The following is a 19,463-nucleotide window of genomic DNA, read 5'->3' as shown; positions in this document are numbered from 1 at the left end:
TACGCTTGCAATCCAATGAAATGGTTTGAAAAATGCATTGTTTTTAGTGTGTGATAACAAGAAAATCCATTTTAATCGTGTCTTAGAGAAATATTTTGTTGGTTTTTAAACTTTCTTAATTTTCTCAATGAATACCTTCTTAAAACATCGCCAGTCATAGAGACATGTGAATGAAATAAAGTCTAAGATGCATGTCGAAATTGTTGTTGTTTCGGTACGACAGTGCCACCATCGAAGCCAGATTCTTTGTAGCATAATCGGTTCAATAGGCCGAGCAAATGGGTCTTCTTCGACCGTAAAAACCCGTTTATCAATTACGATTGGTGATAAGAATAAAGCGGAAATTACGATCCAACAACAGCAACAACGCTCGCACACTCAATTTTGAGCCGAAAGACATCGATTGAAAATCTATGCAAGGTCGCGCTCGGACCGATGGGAAACCACATTTTAAGTTTTATGACTTTTAATTAAATGAGAAACGCTGTTAATTCTATGGTTCACTTTGTCCCTCGCCACACGGAACACATCAACTCGGACCGAAACAACCGAAAGGAAAAAGCCTCTCTTCTGTCACCAGCATCAACTGAATCAAATAAAAACAATAAATTTATCTGCAGCTCATTTGGAATGTGTTGTTGTTGTCGTCGTCGTCGTCTTCGTTGTTTTTTCCTCCATTCTTCTTCTTCATTCCACACTGTTGTTTCACTTGTGCGTCTTCAGGCCATCATTTTTTCGTGTCGTTTCTCTCGTTCGTTCTCGGGCTTTGCGGTGTTTATGGCCAACAATTAATACTTACTTTATTTACATCTGCCTTGCATTCGAACAGGTACACGATTTCGACGAATCGCCTCTGTGTTCTTGTTCCTTTCACTCTGTGTTGGTTCGGACGAGAGAGAGAGAGCAAGACAACAGAGGGACTCGATAATTTATTGGAAATTTCAATCCGAAACATGTTTTGGTGACAAAATTTACCAAAAATAACGTATCACATTTCAATGTGAACGCCAAATGTGAGAACGAAAATTCAGTGGCTAAATACGATCAACTCAAATTGACCCATTCGACACAACACAAATGTGGTGCTGTGGTGTCGGCTACTCAATTTTTTCTCTCTCGATTTTCTAGCCTACCATGTTCAATAACGACTCGTTACCGAGTGTGAATATATTGTCTTTAAAGAAAAAAAGAGACGTTCATTTCCATTGAAATGGCATTTAACCGAACAAAACTTCTGTCGGATACGAGAAAAAAAAACACAATCGCCAATTCAAAGTGCGGGCACATTACAGAAACGGCCAAACGATTCGGTGCAATCATTAAAATTCAATTAAACCGGTATGCGAGATCGAAGTCGAAACTTGATTCGGTCTCTTGCTCTCACTCACTCTCGTTCGCAGTTGTGCAGCGATATGCGTTCACGATTTGTTTACGGCTGGATGTTCAATTAGCTGTTCGCTTTGCCAAGGTATAAATTTTCAGTTGTTTTTACTCGAGACCCTTGACTTTTGGCGCTTTCTGGCAGAAAGGCTATTTTCGTGGGCGGATTACAATAATTGATGATCACAAAGGTTAGGCCTCATCTCATGCCCAATTGAAATGTTAATCCACTAGAGAAACCACTAACAATTGCACATAGTCGAACAAACAATTGCATTTCTTGGTTCGTCTAGCGAAGATGTGCGTATTCACACCAAATCGGACATCATAACGAGAGTCTCTGTTTTGCATTGAAACAAGTTTTTTTTTCTCTATCGTTGCCACTTTCGATGTGCGCTTAGAATAGGCAATCGAGCTGTTCAAAGTGACATTTTCATTAATTTTTCTGCACCAACATTATTTTCGCATTTTTCTTTCTTCATCAATTGTAAGATGGAGAGAGAGAGAGAGAGAGCACGATGCAATTGCATGCGAAGAAAAAAAGCGCAATTTCTAATTAAAATGTTAACATTTGAACAAATTCATCGGTGATGCTCAATGAGCATCAATATGAGCATTGCTCATTTCAGTCGCGAATGATGTGTGTTTTCAAATGAGCTATCAAATCAATCAATAAAATAGAATATCGAAAACCCCACGCCTAATTAAGCGATACATACCGCTCGCTGAGTGAGGCGAGAGAAGAAAAAAAAACAACGGCCAGTCATAAAATGCCAAATCCGTCCGAGAAAGAGCCGATTTCAAACGCCAATTTTGACGTGATGCGACCAACACTTCAATGTCGTTACTCAGCGCAACACCAATGGCCATTGTTGTTGTTGCTGTGGCGTTTTTTATTTCCAATTTCTAACTCAAACACCACAAGCGTGTGTTTATTTATTTTAATGTGACAGTTGTCGGCCGCTTTTTAGGTGCGATGCATTTTTATGATTATGATTTTTCCACTCAATTTTTCCATCACTCTCATCGTCGCCGTCGTCGTCTAAAACTACGATTAACCATTTATGGCCACCGAGCTATGGTGTGTGCGGGGCAATAAATGACAACATCGCACTGCAAAATATGTCGCATCAGTGTGCAGAGTGAGTGAGAGCGCGAACTAACGATCGCGTCACGACTCACGATCAACACTCATCACAAACACGGAATGTTGGTATTAATGAGCAAACACATAAAGATGTAATTACATTTCCAACCGCTTGACCATTTATCGACTTAGATTTTCGCTTCCGAATCGGCTGAACAAGCGATAGAAATGACTTGACGCACATGCACGATGATTTGTCAATTGATGTGCTTGTCTGAATTGAAAGTTGTGGAATTCATTGAGCAAATGGCAAAATTTTCGAATGAAATAGGAGAAATGGAGGACATGTTCGAGGAGCAAACGGTATGAATTGGCGAAATGAATGATTCAAATCACCTTAAGTCAAAATTGGTACACGTTTTCAAGACGAAATAAACAATAATTTAACTCTTCAATGAACTTTTCTTAAATCTTGTGGTTTTTTTTAAACAACACCAAAACCACCGAAAAACACAATATTGTATCACTTGAAAGTGTTACTTTGTTGCACACGCGCAAAGAATGGCTTCGTCCTTTGGGCTTGCGTCCATTTTGACATTCAATCCATTGGCTGTGTGTGTTTGTTTTTCGCTTTTGTACAAAAAGAAACGTAAAGCAATGATTTATTCATTAAGCCGCAGACACAACTTAAACTTGCAGTGAACTACAGCGTGGAGCGAAGCCTGTGAAAAACACAATGCACATCAAAATGGATACGTACACACACACAACACACACATGCTAACGACATTGAGAATTATGCCATTCGAATCCGTTGACTCACTCGCTCTCTCTCTCTCTCTCTCTCTCTCTCTCTCTCTCTCTGACGGTTGTTTGTTTCAATCGGCTCGGGATTGATGGGTTGTTCTGTGCAAAAGAGAGTGCCGTAGCACATATATTCATGAGTCGTTCGTCATGTCATCAGCGTGATCAACGAATAAAACAAACGGCCACGAACGGGCACGAACCGTGGGAAGCTCATTCTCCACACTATCACCCGTGCATATCTCTCGCTCACTCTATCTCTGTTGTCGAGTTATGTGTGTTCGCGTTATTTAATTGAAATTGATTTTTATTAAATGTTTATTATTCGTCATTTTGTTTGGTTCGGTCTGTCCATCGCCCGGCATTCAAACAATCTATTTTCATGTCGAGAAGCGCGTTTTACTCGCAAATTTGTGCACTTAAAACCCTTCAAAATCTCACTTCACATTTTGTCTCTTCTCACAACTGCACAAAAAAGGAAGTGATTTATTCGGCACTTGAACACAAGTTTTTTTCTCTCTGCCTTTCTGCGTCCCGTTTTCTTCAAGACGAATAATCTCCAAAGCTGAACTTTTGTTCTGTATTGCTGGTATTGGGACTGGATATGAAATATACACAAACACCAATTAGACAGATTTCACACTCGGTGCCATATAATTTCCAAAATTTTAATTATGGCCATAGTAAATCCATTTGTTTCGCATGAACCGTTTCTCTAGCATATTTTTTTTATTGCTTAATCCCGCTGCTCAAGCGTTTGCTTGGGTGATAAATTCTTCGTATATGCACGCGCGCACACGATAGACCAGTCCGGTTATGGTCATTTTTGTTGGTCTTCTCAACACGCTCACTGATTTACATATTTCTAGCGATTTGCCGCGCGCGCTCGCATATTCTTTTCAAAATATTCAAATCATAAGCGGCAATTATTGCCAAATTAATGAAATATTATTTGGTCGATGGCGGAAACTAGCGGGATGGTTGATGAGTTGTTTTTTTTTCTCTAAATTTAATTTGCACTTACTGCGTCCAAATGGCATTGGACGATCAAACCCACAATTAAATCGCTTTGAACATAAACGATGTTCATAAATTCATCATTGGCCAGTTCTTGGGAAAAGAACAAATTGACCGTTCGAATCATTTATATCGGCCAATAAAAAACACATTTTTTATTGAAATTATGTTCAAACTCATAAACTTTTCGTATAAAACTCTAAAAATTGAGTGTAGACTCATAAAAATCACACTGATCGGAGCAATGAAACTACGAAATCTATGCATGAATGACTAAATGTATCGATAAAATAATGGAAATCGTGCGTAGTTTAATGAAAACGGAACTAGACTTGCAAAAATTAGGTCCATCAACACAAAATCAAGCCAAAAATTTATGGAAATCAAGCATGAAACAACAGAAAGCATGTAAAGTGCCAAAAATTAACATTAAAATGAAAAAAAAAGATGATTATAAAGTTGCTTCAATGGTACAAAGTGGTTGAAAGACGAAAAAACGAGTCTACAGCACATACATTAAGCAGGAAAACACACAAAATTATGGAAATTGTGATAAGAATCACCCAAAAACGATGCATTTAATCAAAGAAATTTGCTTTAATTTCCACAAATTATGCATTCATTGAAAAAAAATTAATTTCCGAAAAAAAACGCAATTAAAACTATGGAAATGACTGCCATCAGGTGAAACAGTTATGTAAAATCATGAATTTGAATAAAAAAAAACTTCCAAAAAACTATCTTATGACTTACCGACCATAAAATCATCAAAATCATAAAAAGTTTGATATATTTTCGACAAAACCCCGACGTTAAATGACTAAATTGACAAAAAAATGAGTAAGTTTGAATTTTCCAGTATCAAAATTTCAAACGAAAACCACAAATTTCCATTAGAATCATTATCATACCTCTTGAAAGACCACTTAGTGACGAAAATGTTCATCAAACTCGCATTGTGAGATTCATTCATCGTAAAAAAGAGCAAGAGTGTTTGAATGAGGTTTTGGTTCGTTTTAGCTCTCCATTCATTAATTAGCTTAACTTGGTTCACCTTGCTTTCGTGTTTGGTGTAGAACATTGTCCGACACCTTGGTCACCAATGTGCGATATAATCGTGTGTGGCTTTTTTCGGTGTGTCGCGCTCACGTAAAACGTAATCATAATAATTCACTCGATCCAATGGTTATGGACTCATTTAAAAAAAAGCACAAAACGACACAGAGAGAAAAAAGTGCCTTTTCTTTAGCTCTAATTTGCTGTATACGTCCCTTTTTAAAATGGAATAATATTAAGATTAAGTAAAATGCACAGACATTTAAGTTTAATATTGGTGAAGTGCGCGATGATAAAGCAAAAGCTAAAACAAATTCGCACGACGGGCGCGCGCGACACCGCCAGATAAGATGCGACTAAGCAAATGAATACTAAAATGTGCGTGTGAGAGTGGTTTTGCAAGTGGATTTGCCGCCGTTTCGATTATAAATGTTGTTCTCACCATCGAGTCGCACTTAGTCGTAACGCGTCACAGGGCGACAATTAACGGCCAATTCCTCTCTATAGCGAACAAAAAAATACTATCAATAAAAATTAATTTGTTGAGCGCGCCTTTTGCCCACCACTGTCCATTTATCAAGCAGCACAAAAAAGAAGCATCGAGCGACTCGTTTTCAAGTACGCACATTTACTGCACCGGAGAGAGAAGGAAGGAGAAAAAAAACACGATGCCGCGTTTGCTGCATGCGTAATCTCGCATTGAAAAAGTATTAAAGTAAAATATGGTTTGATTATTTTAGAACTTAAAAGCAACGACGCGAGAGAGAGAGAGGGAGAGAGAGAGTAAGGCTGTGAGACCAGGTAGTTGTTTGTGCATTTGTCGTTGTGAGATTAACGAACAGTTCAGTTGCTACTGCAGAAAAAGATCAAAGACCCAATGCCGCCGCAATGGGTTTCATGCGACAAAAATCACCGACATTATCGGCGAATGGAATTGATTTTCGCCTCTGGCTTGCTGCTGTTTTATTTTTTTGTTGTTCCAAGCGACCGATGTGTGTGTCACGTAAATCGCTCACCGAATTCTTTCGGGGCCGGGGCAAACACAAACCAGAGAGGAGAAAAAAAATGCCGATTGTTCATTAAACAAAAAAATATTTGTTTAGATTAGGTGACAAAGACATAATGTCACACCGATGCAGCAGCCCGAATGTGTTTATTAATGCTCGCCGATGAAATCAATTGTATATGCAAACACTTGAAAAACCCCTTGAAAATCGCTCCTTAAATACCGAAAGTGCCGAAATGCATCATTCTTTCTCACTCTGCCGCTGCGCCGTTCGCGTCGATCTTACACTCATTTGTTTATCGACCATTCGATTTCCGAGAATCAACACGATTTGCTTCTCTTTTTCCCCATTCCATACACTCACTCACACTCTTTTGAAGAAATCCCATGTTGATCATCGCCTCATTCTCATCGCATAACGCAAGCGGCTTCTTTTCATGAAACTCTCAATTAAAAGAACGAATATCGAATATGATGAGAAATCAAAATGTGTCAACCCGACGGCACATCGATTTCGGCCAACACAGATTCCAGATCCAAGCCATCAAAAGGTCAAATTCATTGATAAAAACACACGCCGTATTGAATGCAATGCATTTCATTATCAGCGCGCGCGTAGGCTTTTGATGTTTAAGTAGCATGGAATTGATGCATTTTCTTATCTCAATCCGTTTTGGTGGTCGTTGTACTCATCGCTTTTTTTTCTACCCAACTCATATACACAGGGCTTTGAATCGGATTTTTTTATGGGTGACTGTCTCTCTCTCTCTCTCTCTGGTAGCTATGTTCGGGCGATTTAATGTCCCTGCCATTACAGCCCACACCAATCTCTTAACACATAATGAGACACAGAGACATAGCCTCTGTTCTACCAACCGGAAATCATAAATTATGGGACATTTTCAAGACACAATTTTTGTTTTTCTTTTAATTCGGAAAGAGCTGGCTCTCAGAGTCTGCTCAGCAGAGAGAAAAATATTTGGAAGAGCACTCATTGTATTCAGTGTTGGAAACGCATTTTAGACTAAAAAAAATTTTCGATTGTCTTTGAATGAAAAAATCAATACAGAATGCGTCACATGCATTTTCGTTGTGCATAATTTTCAATTCGAACGATTTATTATTGGGTTTTGATACTCTGACGGAATTTTTTTACGTTGATTTGGATAATCTCTTTCAATTAGTTCAATAAATTTCTTGGAACATTTTAAATTTCCTTGGTGCATTTACTGTGAATTTTTCGCACAATCATGTGTTTTTCTTCGAATTTTCGATGAATTTATCCTAAAATAGCCAATTCGGCTCAATTTTCTTCGATAATGCCAAGTCTCAGCCGAAATATTAAAAACAATCTTTCGGAAAAATACCATTTTTTCATATGCTTATGGCTATGACGTCCAAAAAATTACTTATTCAACCAGATTTGTGCATCAATAGTAAGGTGCTTGCAGCAACCATTTTTTTCTTCAATTTTGGTTTAACTCATGGTTGTTGAATGTCATTCAATGCCACTTAGCTGTAGACATCTCTTTGCGGCTATACGGTAAACAACAGAACCAACGCTGAACATGAAAATGACATGTTCAATTGTGTTTGTTTCGTTAGTTTCAACTGTGCCGCTACAAGAGGTCACTCTTGTTGTTATTTTACATGTAAAATCAATGGTATTAGACGAGGATGGTTTAACTTGCATCGTATGATAGCTAGGTGTTAGCACCTTTATTGCCTTGCAAAAATGCAAACAAATGGATATTTTTATAATTGATGCGATTTGATGTAATCTTATTTACCTCCGAAATGCCAAATTGGTCAAAAACAAACAAATATTTTCATTATTCAATCATTCGAGAAATGTCCAAACGCGCAATAAATATCAACGCGAAAAAAGTCATCATCGACAGTGTAAAATATGCGTTAAACTGAGAGTGTTTTAAATATATGTTGTTAGTGCATACATTCAAATGTCGCGCAAAAAAAAGCACTGTGTATCGTAAAAGGTGATTTTGACATTCAAAATTGGTTTTGATCGTTTCCGTCGTATGTTTAGCTCATAAATCGAAAATTGGATATTGTGAGTGATTCCGATTTTGATTTGGTTGTTTTTTTTTCGTTCGATTAGAAAAATCGTTCATTATAAATTCATTCCCACGGCCCGATTCGACCACATTTCTCACTATTCGAAGTCAAAATAAAAAAAAGGCAGCCAAGCTATTTTGAATGTGTACGTTTTGTGTGCGCTTTGTTTGGTTTGGACACCCGATTTCGTTATAAAAATGTGATGAGTGCGCGACGGTGACGCGCCGTTCCGTGCCCTAATGAGATTGAGTGAGAGGTAGAAAAAACCGCTAATTAAAAGTCGAGAGAGTAAAAAAAAGGTGTTGATATTTCCATTTTTATGTGTTCTTGTTTCTTTTCTTTTTTTACATTCTGGTGTGTGTGGTTTGATGCTTGCGCATTGTCTCTTTTTTCGGACTAGAGAGACGGCAATTTTTTGGTGGCAAAACGACGATAAAATGAAGAAATATCAAGGTGATCGCAAATATTGATGATCGACGACAGTCTCATAACAGTCGGTTTAGTTGTCGTTGGTTTTCTGTCAAAACTTCTCCGTCGCGATTACAAACCGATATCAATCTAATTAAATAAACGATATTTGACCGGTACGTTTCATCAGCGCTTGATTTTATACGTTCGAAGAAATCGAAATACTTTGAAGCGGACGTGACGAACGTAATAAAAATCCAATGAAATAATTAATTGGAGAGAATCGTTTAAGATTTTTGGCGTGATCAGTTCCAAAAAAAAAAATGTGGATTTGGCTCGAAATACAACGATTTCGATGCCGGCAATCAAAAATCGGCTATTTTGTTCAGAGCTTTGCTCAGATTTCCGACCTCTTCGGTGATAATTTGTGAAAAGTTATTGTCGCGTTCTCACGAAATCGAAAAAAAAACAACAAAATCACCAAAAATGAATGCATTTCCAAAAGCAGACGAGCAAAAAAAATCCCAAATCAATGCAGAAAATCGAGTGAAACTGGGACGATATCAATTCGAAAGTGCCACTCTTCCGCAATTTAAAGCGATAAAATCATCGCATAAATGACCATATCACGTTGTTTGATCTTTGCCGACGCTTTTTTTTCAACTTTGAACTTGATACAATCATTTCAGTTGGAAATGCAAACAGAAGAAAAAAAACGCAATCCGTTTTATGAGCTTAACCAATTAATTCCATATCTAAATCAATGAGAAAGAAGAAATGCAAATCCGATATTTTTTTGATTTAAACGGTTGCATGGATGACACAACGAGCGCGCTCGCCGCGTACAAAACTCGCTTCAATGGAAATCAAACGGATCAAAAACTCAATGAATGAAACATTTAAAATAGCATTCATAATTAATTATTATGTGCATTAATAAGATTGGCCGTGGTGCTTTTTTGTTCATGTGATCGAAATAAGGTTCGGTCAGCGCGCTGAATGAACTCTCTCAATGGTGTGTATGTGCGTTTTTTTTTTATATCTGTTGAAAGCCCGGAGCATGAGCAAATGTGGACAAAGACAAAAGCAGAAAGCAAATAATGGTATTGATTATCACCGTTTCATCGGATCCAATTTGAGAGTGAGCAAGGCGACGACGATGCGATCACTCGTTTGCATTCACACACGGGGCTCACGCAGGCTCTCTCGCGCATAATGTTGTGTTAAACAAATGCTTTCCCAACACCGTTGACTCCTCATCATTACTCTCTCCCTCACTCGTTCGCGTCCCGTATGTTTATTTTTGTTGATTTTATTTTATGATTTCATTTATGCATAAATTTATATATATTCCATGAGTGTGTTTGTGCAAGAGCATCCCAAATGAACAACAAAAAAAAAACACCAAAGAAGAAGAGAAAAAATAGTGTGTGTGTGTCTGTCGCTCACACCACACGGTTCTCAAGTGGAAGAGCTTGTAATCTTTTTAATTACTCGCGCTGTCTTAAGCTGAGAATCTTCGCTTTTTTATATTCTTAATTTGGTGGCATTAACACGATGTGTGTCTTTTCGACTCGCCTCAACTCATTATGTAAAATTGTTTTTAATTTCTTCTTTTATTTTTTACGTTTTGTTTCGAATGATTTCTTCACCTTCCACAAATTCGGCCGAATATATTGATCTTATTAATAAGAGCTAAGCGTTTCGTTTTTATTCGACAGAAGAACGAATGAAAAATAAAAAAAAACATTCGAAAATAATCATCTGAAACCTGAATCAAACGACACGAAACACAAATATACAGTACTTTTTATGAAATTCATGACGACTTTGGTGGTCTTAGACTGTGAATAAACAATTTTGTTTTTGTAGTTGTTGTTGTCGGAAAAATATTCAAATCACGATGATTCACGACCATTATTAACTCTTTTAGCCAGCATTTTTTCTGTGCTGTTCCCCAAAATCGTAACACAAAATTCACGTCTCTCATATCATGAGAATGTCTATGAAACAGAAGAAACAAACCAATTCGACGACTCAATTTAAAGACACGAGTCTTTTTTTGCACATCACAAACTTTCCACTCGACGTCATTAAATTTTCGACCAGCTATCTTAATTTTTCTTATTTCGCCTTTCCTTTACCTTTTTGATTTTGTTGTTGAACTCCCAACATTTGAGCAATTTTTTTAAATGATCTTTCTATCTTCCACAGACGATACTGAACTCAATGCATAAATATCAACCACGATTTCATTTGGTACGAGCCAACGATATTCTCAAACTACCCTACTCCACATTTCGCACCTACGTTTTCAAGGAAACCGAATTTATCGCAGTCACTGCATATCAAAATGAAAAGGTAAGCGTAGGCTGTATGTAATCACTTGTTGATGTTATCCACTTCAGTCGACGAAAATAAGGCAATAGAAAAATGTGTAGGAAATTAAGAAAAAAAATTTGAAGATTAAACGATTTTTGCCGCATGTAGGATGTTTTCTTGAAGAAAAAAAACACAATTGAATTTCCTTCATTTATGAATAAAATATCTTCACAATTGCTTATTAAAGACTTGAATTTAAAGCCATGGCCTCAAAATCTTACCCTAGAAATTAATTCTCAATCTTCATTCCCTCTAGATAACTCAATTGAAAATCGACAACAATCCATTTGCAAAGGGTTTTCGTGATTCGGGCGCCGGTAAACGGGAAAAAAAGTAAGTATTCCCAAATAAATGGGCAATTTATTATTTTCATTCGAGAGCATAAATAGATTTATTCGAAGAAAGAAACGAATTTCACCTATCACAAAAAAATGTGATTTCAACTGAATGAAATGATTCGGAGTGAGAAGAATGTTTGGTGCCGTTGGATTTTGTGGTCATAAGACTTTTGTTGACTGTGGAAAAATGTGTGTGTGTGAATGAACATTTTTCGTTAGATTGTTTCGTGCGTATTCAAATGGTTCTCTCTGTTCGTATTTCTTTCCCTGGGCATAATTTGGCGCGCATTCGCACGGGATTGTGGGCCGACAAACCGATTTTGTGGTGTCATTGTTCTGTGGAGTGAACGTTATTTGAACTAATTTTTTTAGACGTTTTCAGTCGTCGCCAATCGTATTGTTCGATGCGATTGTAAATATTGTGATATGTTTCTCTCGCTCGCTCGCTCGTTGGCCGGTTATTTATTCGGTTCACACACAATAGAATACAACAGCATCAATTCAAATGGTGTGATTTCAATGGAGAGAAAAGAAGAAATGCCCAACGGCATTCCGATTTCGGTCCAGAGAGAGAGAGAGAGAGAGTGGAAAATTTCGACTGTTTGAAAGGGTTACCGGGGTGGCTAAAGTGATGCACAAACACTGAAATTAATACCCTATGCATGCTGTGGCGTGCGATTAAGCAGCCATGGAATGCCAAGGAATTTGCTAGTGTCAATTGTTGCTGGCAAAAAGGGTGACAATTTTTATTGCTGTCGATTTCACCAGAAGAATTCTAATTAACGGCATCCGGAGTGGTTGCGAGCAATGGCGCGCGCGCGCTCACGTACGATGTGTGCGACTCAATCATCTCGCCGCTTTGACTATTTTTTTTATTATTTTTTTTTTCTCTCATTGTTTGCATTCTATAGCTAATTTGCGTGCAAAAGTTATTTTCATCGAACCACTTTCGCATCTATACGTACTCCATTCCGATGCGAAGCAATTGTTACAATTTATATCGAAATATCCGCTTGATGCCGCAGGCAATGCAATTCCAATATCAACAAAACAAGTATAAAAGAGAGCGAATAAAAAAAAAACACATATCGAGTTGAATGAAAAAAAAATATATCGTTCAATTGTTCGCTTACCGCAAAAAGAAATGGCAATTGTTTGGTATTCATACATGGGATCGCATTGCCGGCAGTCAAACGGGTGCGACAAAGACACGAATTGAATTAATTTCCTGTGCTACGAAACGTCGTCAACGTCGTCTGCTGTACACATTTATGCCTGAACCAATTGACTTTGTCAAACTGAGTTATATTTTCAAATTGCCTTTGTCTTGGTCAAACACTCAATTCTTTTGCTTGATTTTCTCCCATCACAAAAGACGAGTGACAAAGACAAAAGAAGTGTATTTCATATTCACAAAGAATCGACAATTCGATATTAATTTGAATTTCTTCAAATGATTTCTTCGATGAATTATTGAATCGCGCACTAACTCCGCCCTATCGATGACCGAAATACATCGCTGTAAATTCATAATTAAATCAAACTTGGTGCCTGACGGAATGAAACACTTTTTTGCTTCTATTTTAACACGGTGAGACGGGGCACGATTACGGATTTCAAAAGCGGTTTTTTCCACAAGTTTCTAACACCAAACGTTTCAAAAATATACGATGAACATCGAAGCACGGTCAAAAGAACAAAAAGTTCGAAGAAAAACAACATTTCGAAAGTAAATACACGAACTTAGTCGTTGAATTATTTTCAAATCGATTAATTTTGCATTATTGACTCACAAAGTGGTTCATGTTTCGTCTTCGTCTATTTCTTTTCTTTTTGCTTTAGCATTCTTTTGAAAAGCCTCGCGTTGAAAAGAATGTTGACAGTCGATCCGAAAGCCAATTTCAATAAAGAGCCCAACATTATGTTGTAAGCTGATGCATTACACGTTTGAAAATCATCATTGATTTCATCGTTGAAAGCCGGGGCCAAAATGACAGCCCTCTTGTACCGTTCAATCCGTTTCATTGCCCGTGTATTACGTGTGTAATGCGCTTTTGTTTGTTGTGAGGCGAGTGAGCAAAAATATATGCAATACTTGCATAGGAAAATGTCTTTCACGTCCGTTAATCCTGTTTGGTCGGTTTATTTTGTTTGGCACGTTATGTGATATGGTTGATTCTATGCCGCCTTATGCAATTTTTGTTCTTGCTTTCTATTTCGACGGAAAATCGATGCATTTCGATATAATGCGATGTGTAAAACTCTCTATGAGCCAATTTATTGTCACTTACTCAATCTCTCTCTCTCTCACTCTCTCTCTTTTCCGCATGTAGTGTGCCACAAATTGCAATGTGTTCCACATTTTAATGCTCATTTGCTGTGGGCTGCCAAAGGTGACGAATGTTCACTCAGTTAACACGACTATATTAAGTTAGAAAATACAACTAAGAAAAAATATGTAGAAAAAAAGAGACATAAACCGAAGAAAAGTCTAGTGAATCGAGTAGAGAGTAGACAAAGTGCCACACAGTGCAGCTAATTGAATTTGCGATGCGGGCGACGAACGGTAAAATGTCAAAAGACCCATTGCCAATACACGATTGCATTGTAATCAGATGTGAATTTTACAGACGTTTTCCTGTCGGACGGCACGTTTGATCCGAAACGGATTTATATTACGCAATTTTTCCGCATTCGAAGTGATTTGTTCTGTATTTAGATGATAATCCATGATGTATGCTGGCACATGTGGCCAACTACCCCAAGTTCAATATTCTCGTTTCAAGGAGACAACGAGGAATTTCAACTTTTCAACTGATGCACACAGATTTTAAACGGGGAAACTTGATACGGGCAACGTATGCAAACATTACACAGCACATTTTATCGCTCTTGATTGGATTATTGTTGGTCAATTTTTCGGTGAATCACTATCAATCCCGCTTCGTAATCTTCAATCAATCAACGTCGACCGATAACATCGAAACCATTTAATTTTGGTATTTTCGAGTCCGTGTCATTGATGAACCAAATTGACTAACATCAACGTTGAAAAGACATGTATGTCTCTACTGTGAGACGGAGAGCATTGAAATGGATAAGTTGGGAGAAAATCAACAACGATTCGCATTAGGAGAGAGAAGAAATCAATCAATTTTGCTCCAAATCAGATCAAGATTTAATCAAGTGAATGTCATTGTTTTTTAAAGGCATTTTTGATGTGTCAATTTTGAACAGCTTGTGTTTTTTCTACTTTTGCATACATTTTTTTGCCAGAGCTGGCAGTTTTTTGTGATATTCTGCTGAGAAAAATGGTTTTGCTGATGAAATCACCGATTTGGTCACACGGTCAAACTTCATTTCAATTTGATTGAAAACAACGAAATTCATTCAAATTCCATCGAAAACAACGAAAATCTGATTTACTATTCGAATTTCGGCCATACATCGGGCTCAAACATGTCATGAACTTTGGTCAAGATTTTCGTAAATGAAAAATTGCGTCAATTTTCTTCCTTTTTCTCCCCTGTTTCCGAATTAGAAATTCAAATGACGGTAAAAAGCAAACCATCATTCCATCAAACAGTCGTTCTCTAACCATTTTTTTTCCATTCGCCCATTTTACGTCCATTAAAGATTAAGGAATAATCCGTTTCGGGCTGAACGATACACCAAGAGAAAGAGAGCGAGAAAAAAGCGAGCTGTGATGTGTGGTGCATGTGTTAAATTTGACGCTTTGTCTCACACAGCGTACATAACAATTTGCAACATAGTCATTAGACGACGTGCAAAAAATCCGTAAGCGAAAACCATTGTGTACACATGAAAATTTTGCGTCATTGTTGTGGTTGTTTTTTGTGTGTATGTACGCCGTAATCCTCTGAAGTTTCTAATTTTCGATCTACTTTTTTTTCTGCTCTTTCGTTATGGGGCACGTTTTACCGTTTATTTTTTCTTCTCTTTTTTTAACCACATGCACGGAACATGTAATTTTCTTAACTGAATCACGCACTGTCACCCATCGGGGTGAAAAAATAGCGGGATGAAATTCTAAACGAGCGGCAAAACAGCCGAGAAAAAAATAAACTTCAAGACACGGAAAAACCGTCGGGTCGACAGAGAGAAAGAGGAAAGAAGAACGAGCGCGCGAGCGAGCGAGAGAAAAGAAAGAAAGTTGTAAGGAAGAATAACGGGAAAAAAGAGAAGAAATAAGCGCGCATTTGATGAACGGTTTCAATGTACATACTCGACGAAACACATCATAATTTTCCATTGAACGGAAAGGAACGGTGCATATTAAGCGATTACATATTAAAATGCGGAACCCTCCTCGAGTTCCTTTTTCTTCCCTGAACACGAAAAGAAATACGCGTATTGATTTCGACGGCGCGAACCATAACAAAGAAAAAACTACACATGTTTCGATTAGGAGAAAATAAAAATGCATTCACACTGCTGGCCGAAGAATGGTCTATAATTTTCGGATTACAATTTTTTCTAGCAATCGATGGGTGGCGAGTGTTATCGCTCGAAATAGCGCAATTTTAAATGATAGAGGTTTCTTATGACGGGTGTCAACGAAACAATTTTCAGCAAAAGGGGTGGCAAACACCATCACACTTCTACTTCGTAAGAACTTCTGTTGCAATGTTGTGCCAATTTTCTAGCGAATTTTTATAATTTATTAAAATGTTTTATTGATTTTCATGCCAACAAATTGGATTCTGTCGATAAAGTTTCAGTGCGATTAAATCTTATCACAGGCAAAAAGCGATGAGAACGTTGATATTCTCGCGCTTCATTCCATTCAAGAGCGCGACCATCGCGTTTCTCGACGTCATCGAAGCAACGCCAATTGATACACACATTTCAAGTAACGATGATTGCTATTAGCCCGACTGGCAATTTGTACTTCGCTTGTTGTGTTCGATAATCCTTTTGCAACTGCTGCTGCCGCTGCCGTTGGTGTTGCTTTTTGTGCAAATGTGCGTGTGCATATTGACAGGCGGATTTGTTTGTATTTGATCAAAAGTGGTTGAGGCGTGGTTCAATTTATCACATTAAATTTGCATATTACACTCGACTCAATTCACGCGCCATCGTCGCGCAATATTCACAAACGCCCGACTCTATGTTGCGTATGCAAATTCAACTAGATTAGATGACTGTTCCGTTGAATCTTCCATCGTTTTCATGAAAATTGAAAATTCACTATTTATTGATTTTTCAGTCGTTCAAACTGTCTACGTTTGCTTTTATGTCCGCATCCAATTTCAAATGCACACATTTCGAGAGTTAGTTGACAACAGCACCTTCGATACTTTTCAGTTGATTGAATTTGTACGCATTATTTCTATCTTGCTATAGAGAGGAAGATAGTTAATGAAATCGATACATTTTTCACTGAAATCGTTGATTTGAACACATTTTAATCGAAATGCTTGTGTTTTTTCTACCAGTTGTAGGCAAGCGTTGCTGGCACAACGCGGCGTTGGCAGCGATTCAGACAAATTGAATCCAACACATGTAACTAGCTCTCGAGCTCTACATCACTTTGATCAACGTACACGGGCTGATCTGTGCGGCGACGATGACGATAAACTTCTTGATGTAGTTGGACCACCTCAAAGCCCTCTTTTGCCTATGAGTGAGTATTTGTTTTTTTTTTTATTGAATAATCCAAACCATTTTTCTGCTCTTCATAGAGTAAAAAGTCTTTGCGGTTGCTTTTGGGTTGATTTCAAATGAAAATCCATCTTTTTCCATTAACAGGCCATTTGTCGCAGTTCAACAGCAATTCACATGCAGGTATATTGACAATTTTCGATTCTTTTCTATCCAAATTGACTATATGTGATCCCAGAAACCACTTTTTGCCTTCCAAATCATTCAATTTCAAAAAAAAATCGATTGGTTGAAAGATTTTGATTCATTAAGAAAAAAATATTTATTTTTTTCCTTGAAAAAGTTAATCTCAAGAAATCTTGTTCCATCCTTCAAATCAATTTCCATCACAATCGTCCATTTTGTTTTACTTCCTACACATAACTGTAGGTGTAGCAGCAACAAAAAAACCAATCGAAAGAAATCCATTTCAACCAATAGCTTATCATGTTATTTCTATTTTTTTCTATTTTCTTCATCAAATCAGCGGCTTGGTTCAATCATTTTGCTGGCGTGGGTGATGCGCACTTATCAAATGAGGATGTGCTACGTAAACGTTTGCAAATGCACAATGCGACGGGTGATGAATCAGAGCGTGATGGCAGCGATTCAAGTTGTTCGGAAAGTATTGGCGGTAGCACTGGAGCATTTCGTCCAACGGCCAATAGTCCAAAAGAGGCGAACAATACATCGTCATCGGGTTCGGTTTCATATCCAGCACCAAATATATCCGTTGGTCCGCCGATTCATCCGCCTCCACATCTATTGCCTTATCTCTATCCGCACGGTATTTATCCGCCACATCATTTGTCATTGTTACACAATCCGGCTGCGGCTGCTGCAATGAATCATCAAAATTTGAATTTTAACCTATTCAATGCTCAACTGGCTCTAGCCGCTCAGCATCCAGCATTTTTCGGTCATTATTCAGGTCATTCGCAAGTATCACCGTTACACGCCCTCAAAGGCAATAACAATAACAATCCAGTCACATCGGGCAGTAGTAGTTTATTGTCGTCAAGTTCAAATAATCGTTTTGCACCATATAATCTTCCGTCATCCGGTTCGGGATCGGCTTTTGATGCGGTGACACCGTCAAAAACGGGTCCACGCAGTTTAAGCAGTAGTCCACGGCCAATGCGAAATCACCATCAATCGATACATTCACCACCATTAAATTCACAACAACGGCCCATTTCCGTTTCACCGACCATTGTTGTTTCGAATGATACCACAAAATCGATGCGAAATTCACCGTCTGAATTGAAAAGTATCGAAAAAATGGTGAACGGTTTGGATGCAGATAAACCGAACAATGGTTCGATTCATGATGATCGAGAGTCACCGCGTATCGACTTGGTCGATCAGTGACACGACGACAAGTCATTTACAACGCAATCATTTTTACGCGAGGCCGATACGGTATTGAACGCCAATCATTCTTCACCTGACATCAATGTCAACATCACCACGGAGCCATTCGACGTGCCGCACTCAAATGGCATAACGGCTCCACTATTGGCATAGCCATCAATGGAATTGAAGCACCGAAGAGTCGATTGAATGCGTTACGCAATCCAAAATGACCCATTAGCACGGGTCACAAATTTAATCACACTCACACACACACTAACACACACACACCTACAACAACTAAAACTGAAGAAAAAAATGAAAATCATAAAAAGTCTCATTGAAATTTAAAAATAAATACAAACAATGGCATATATTTAAGTAAGTGCAAGCTAAACAATTTACATGAATAAGACATTTAAAAGAAAAATTGCATTAAACAAATTCCTCTCCCTTATAAACCCCTCACAACATAAACGTATATATGTGAAGAAGTATATATATTAAAGAAAACAAATGAATATTCTATGAAAAGTATAATCCTCGTTTATTTGTAATTAAAGACACACTACAAAAAAAATCCTGAAGAATAAAAACAGAACAAAAAATAACAAGTGAATATTTAGATAAAATGACGTGTTGAATGGACGTCACTTAGATTGTGTAAACTAAACGTATTAAGATTAAGTTTAACTGAAAGAAATCTCACTCAGAAACTTACACAAACACAAACACACTACACAAACACACTACACAACACAACACAAAAACACTCTCTCTTTCTCATTATGCATATTTATTAGATTAAATTTAATTGCGTATAAAGAATTGTATATTGCTCCCCCTATTAGCCCCCTTCATTCACGTCCTTTGTTTTTGACCCAGTCCCAAA

The 19,463-nt window shown here is 37.7% G+C and overlaps 1 protein-coding gene across 2 annotated transcripts in view; it reads left to right on the top strand.

The window, feature by feature from the left end:
• LOC129569859 (optomotor-blind protein) overlaps nt 1-19,151 on the top strand; it is a 69,764-nt gene extending 50,613 nt beyond the window's left edge. For both annotated transcript variants that reach the window (XM_055449047.1, XM_055449046.1), the window contains exons 5-9: nt 11,049-11,195; nt 11,473-11,549; nt 17,014-17,201; nt 17,327-17,362; nt 17,706-19,151. In XM_055449047.1, coding sequence (XP_055305022.1) covers nt 11,049-11,195; nt 11,473-11,549; nt 17,014-17,201; nt 17,327-17,362; nt 17,706-18,589 — 1,332 coding nt within the window. In that variant the 3' untranslated portion in view covers nt 18,590-19,151. The remainder of the gene's footprint in view (nt 1-11,048; nt 11,196-11,472; nt 11,550-17,013; nt 17,202-17,326; nt 17,363-17,705) is intronic.
• Nucleotides 19,152-19,463: the final 312 nt, after the last annotated feature.

The sequence above is a fragment of the Sitodiplosis mosellana genome, unplaced genomic scaffold (assembly GCF_009176505.1).
Source record: "Sitodiplosis mosellana isolate CC-2019 unplaced genomic scaffold, AAFC_SMos_1.0 Smas_scaffold_46, whole genome shotgun sequence".
NCBI classification, from domain to species: Eukaryota; Metazoa; Arthropoda; class Insecta; order Diptera; family Cecidomyiidae; genus Sitodiplosis; species Sitodiplosis mosellana.
The sequence above is the reverse complement of the archived record's forward strand: the minus strand, read 5'-3'. Positions and strand labels throughout refer to the sequence as shown.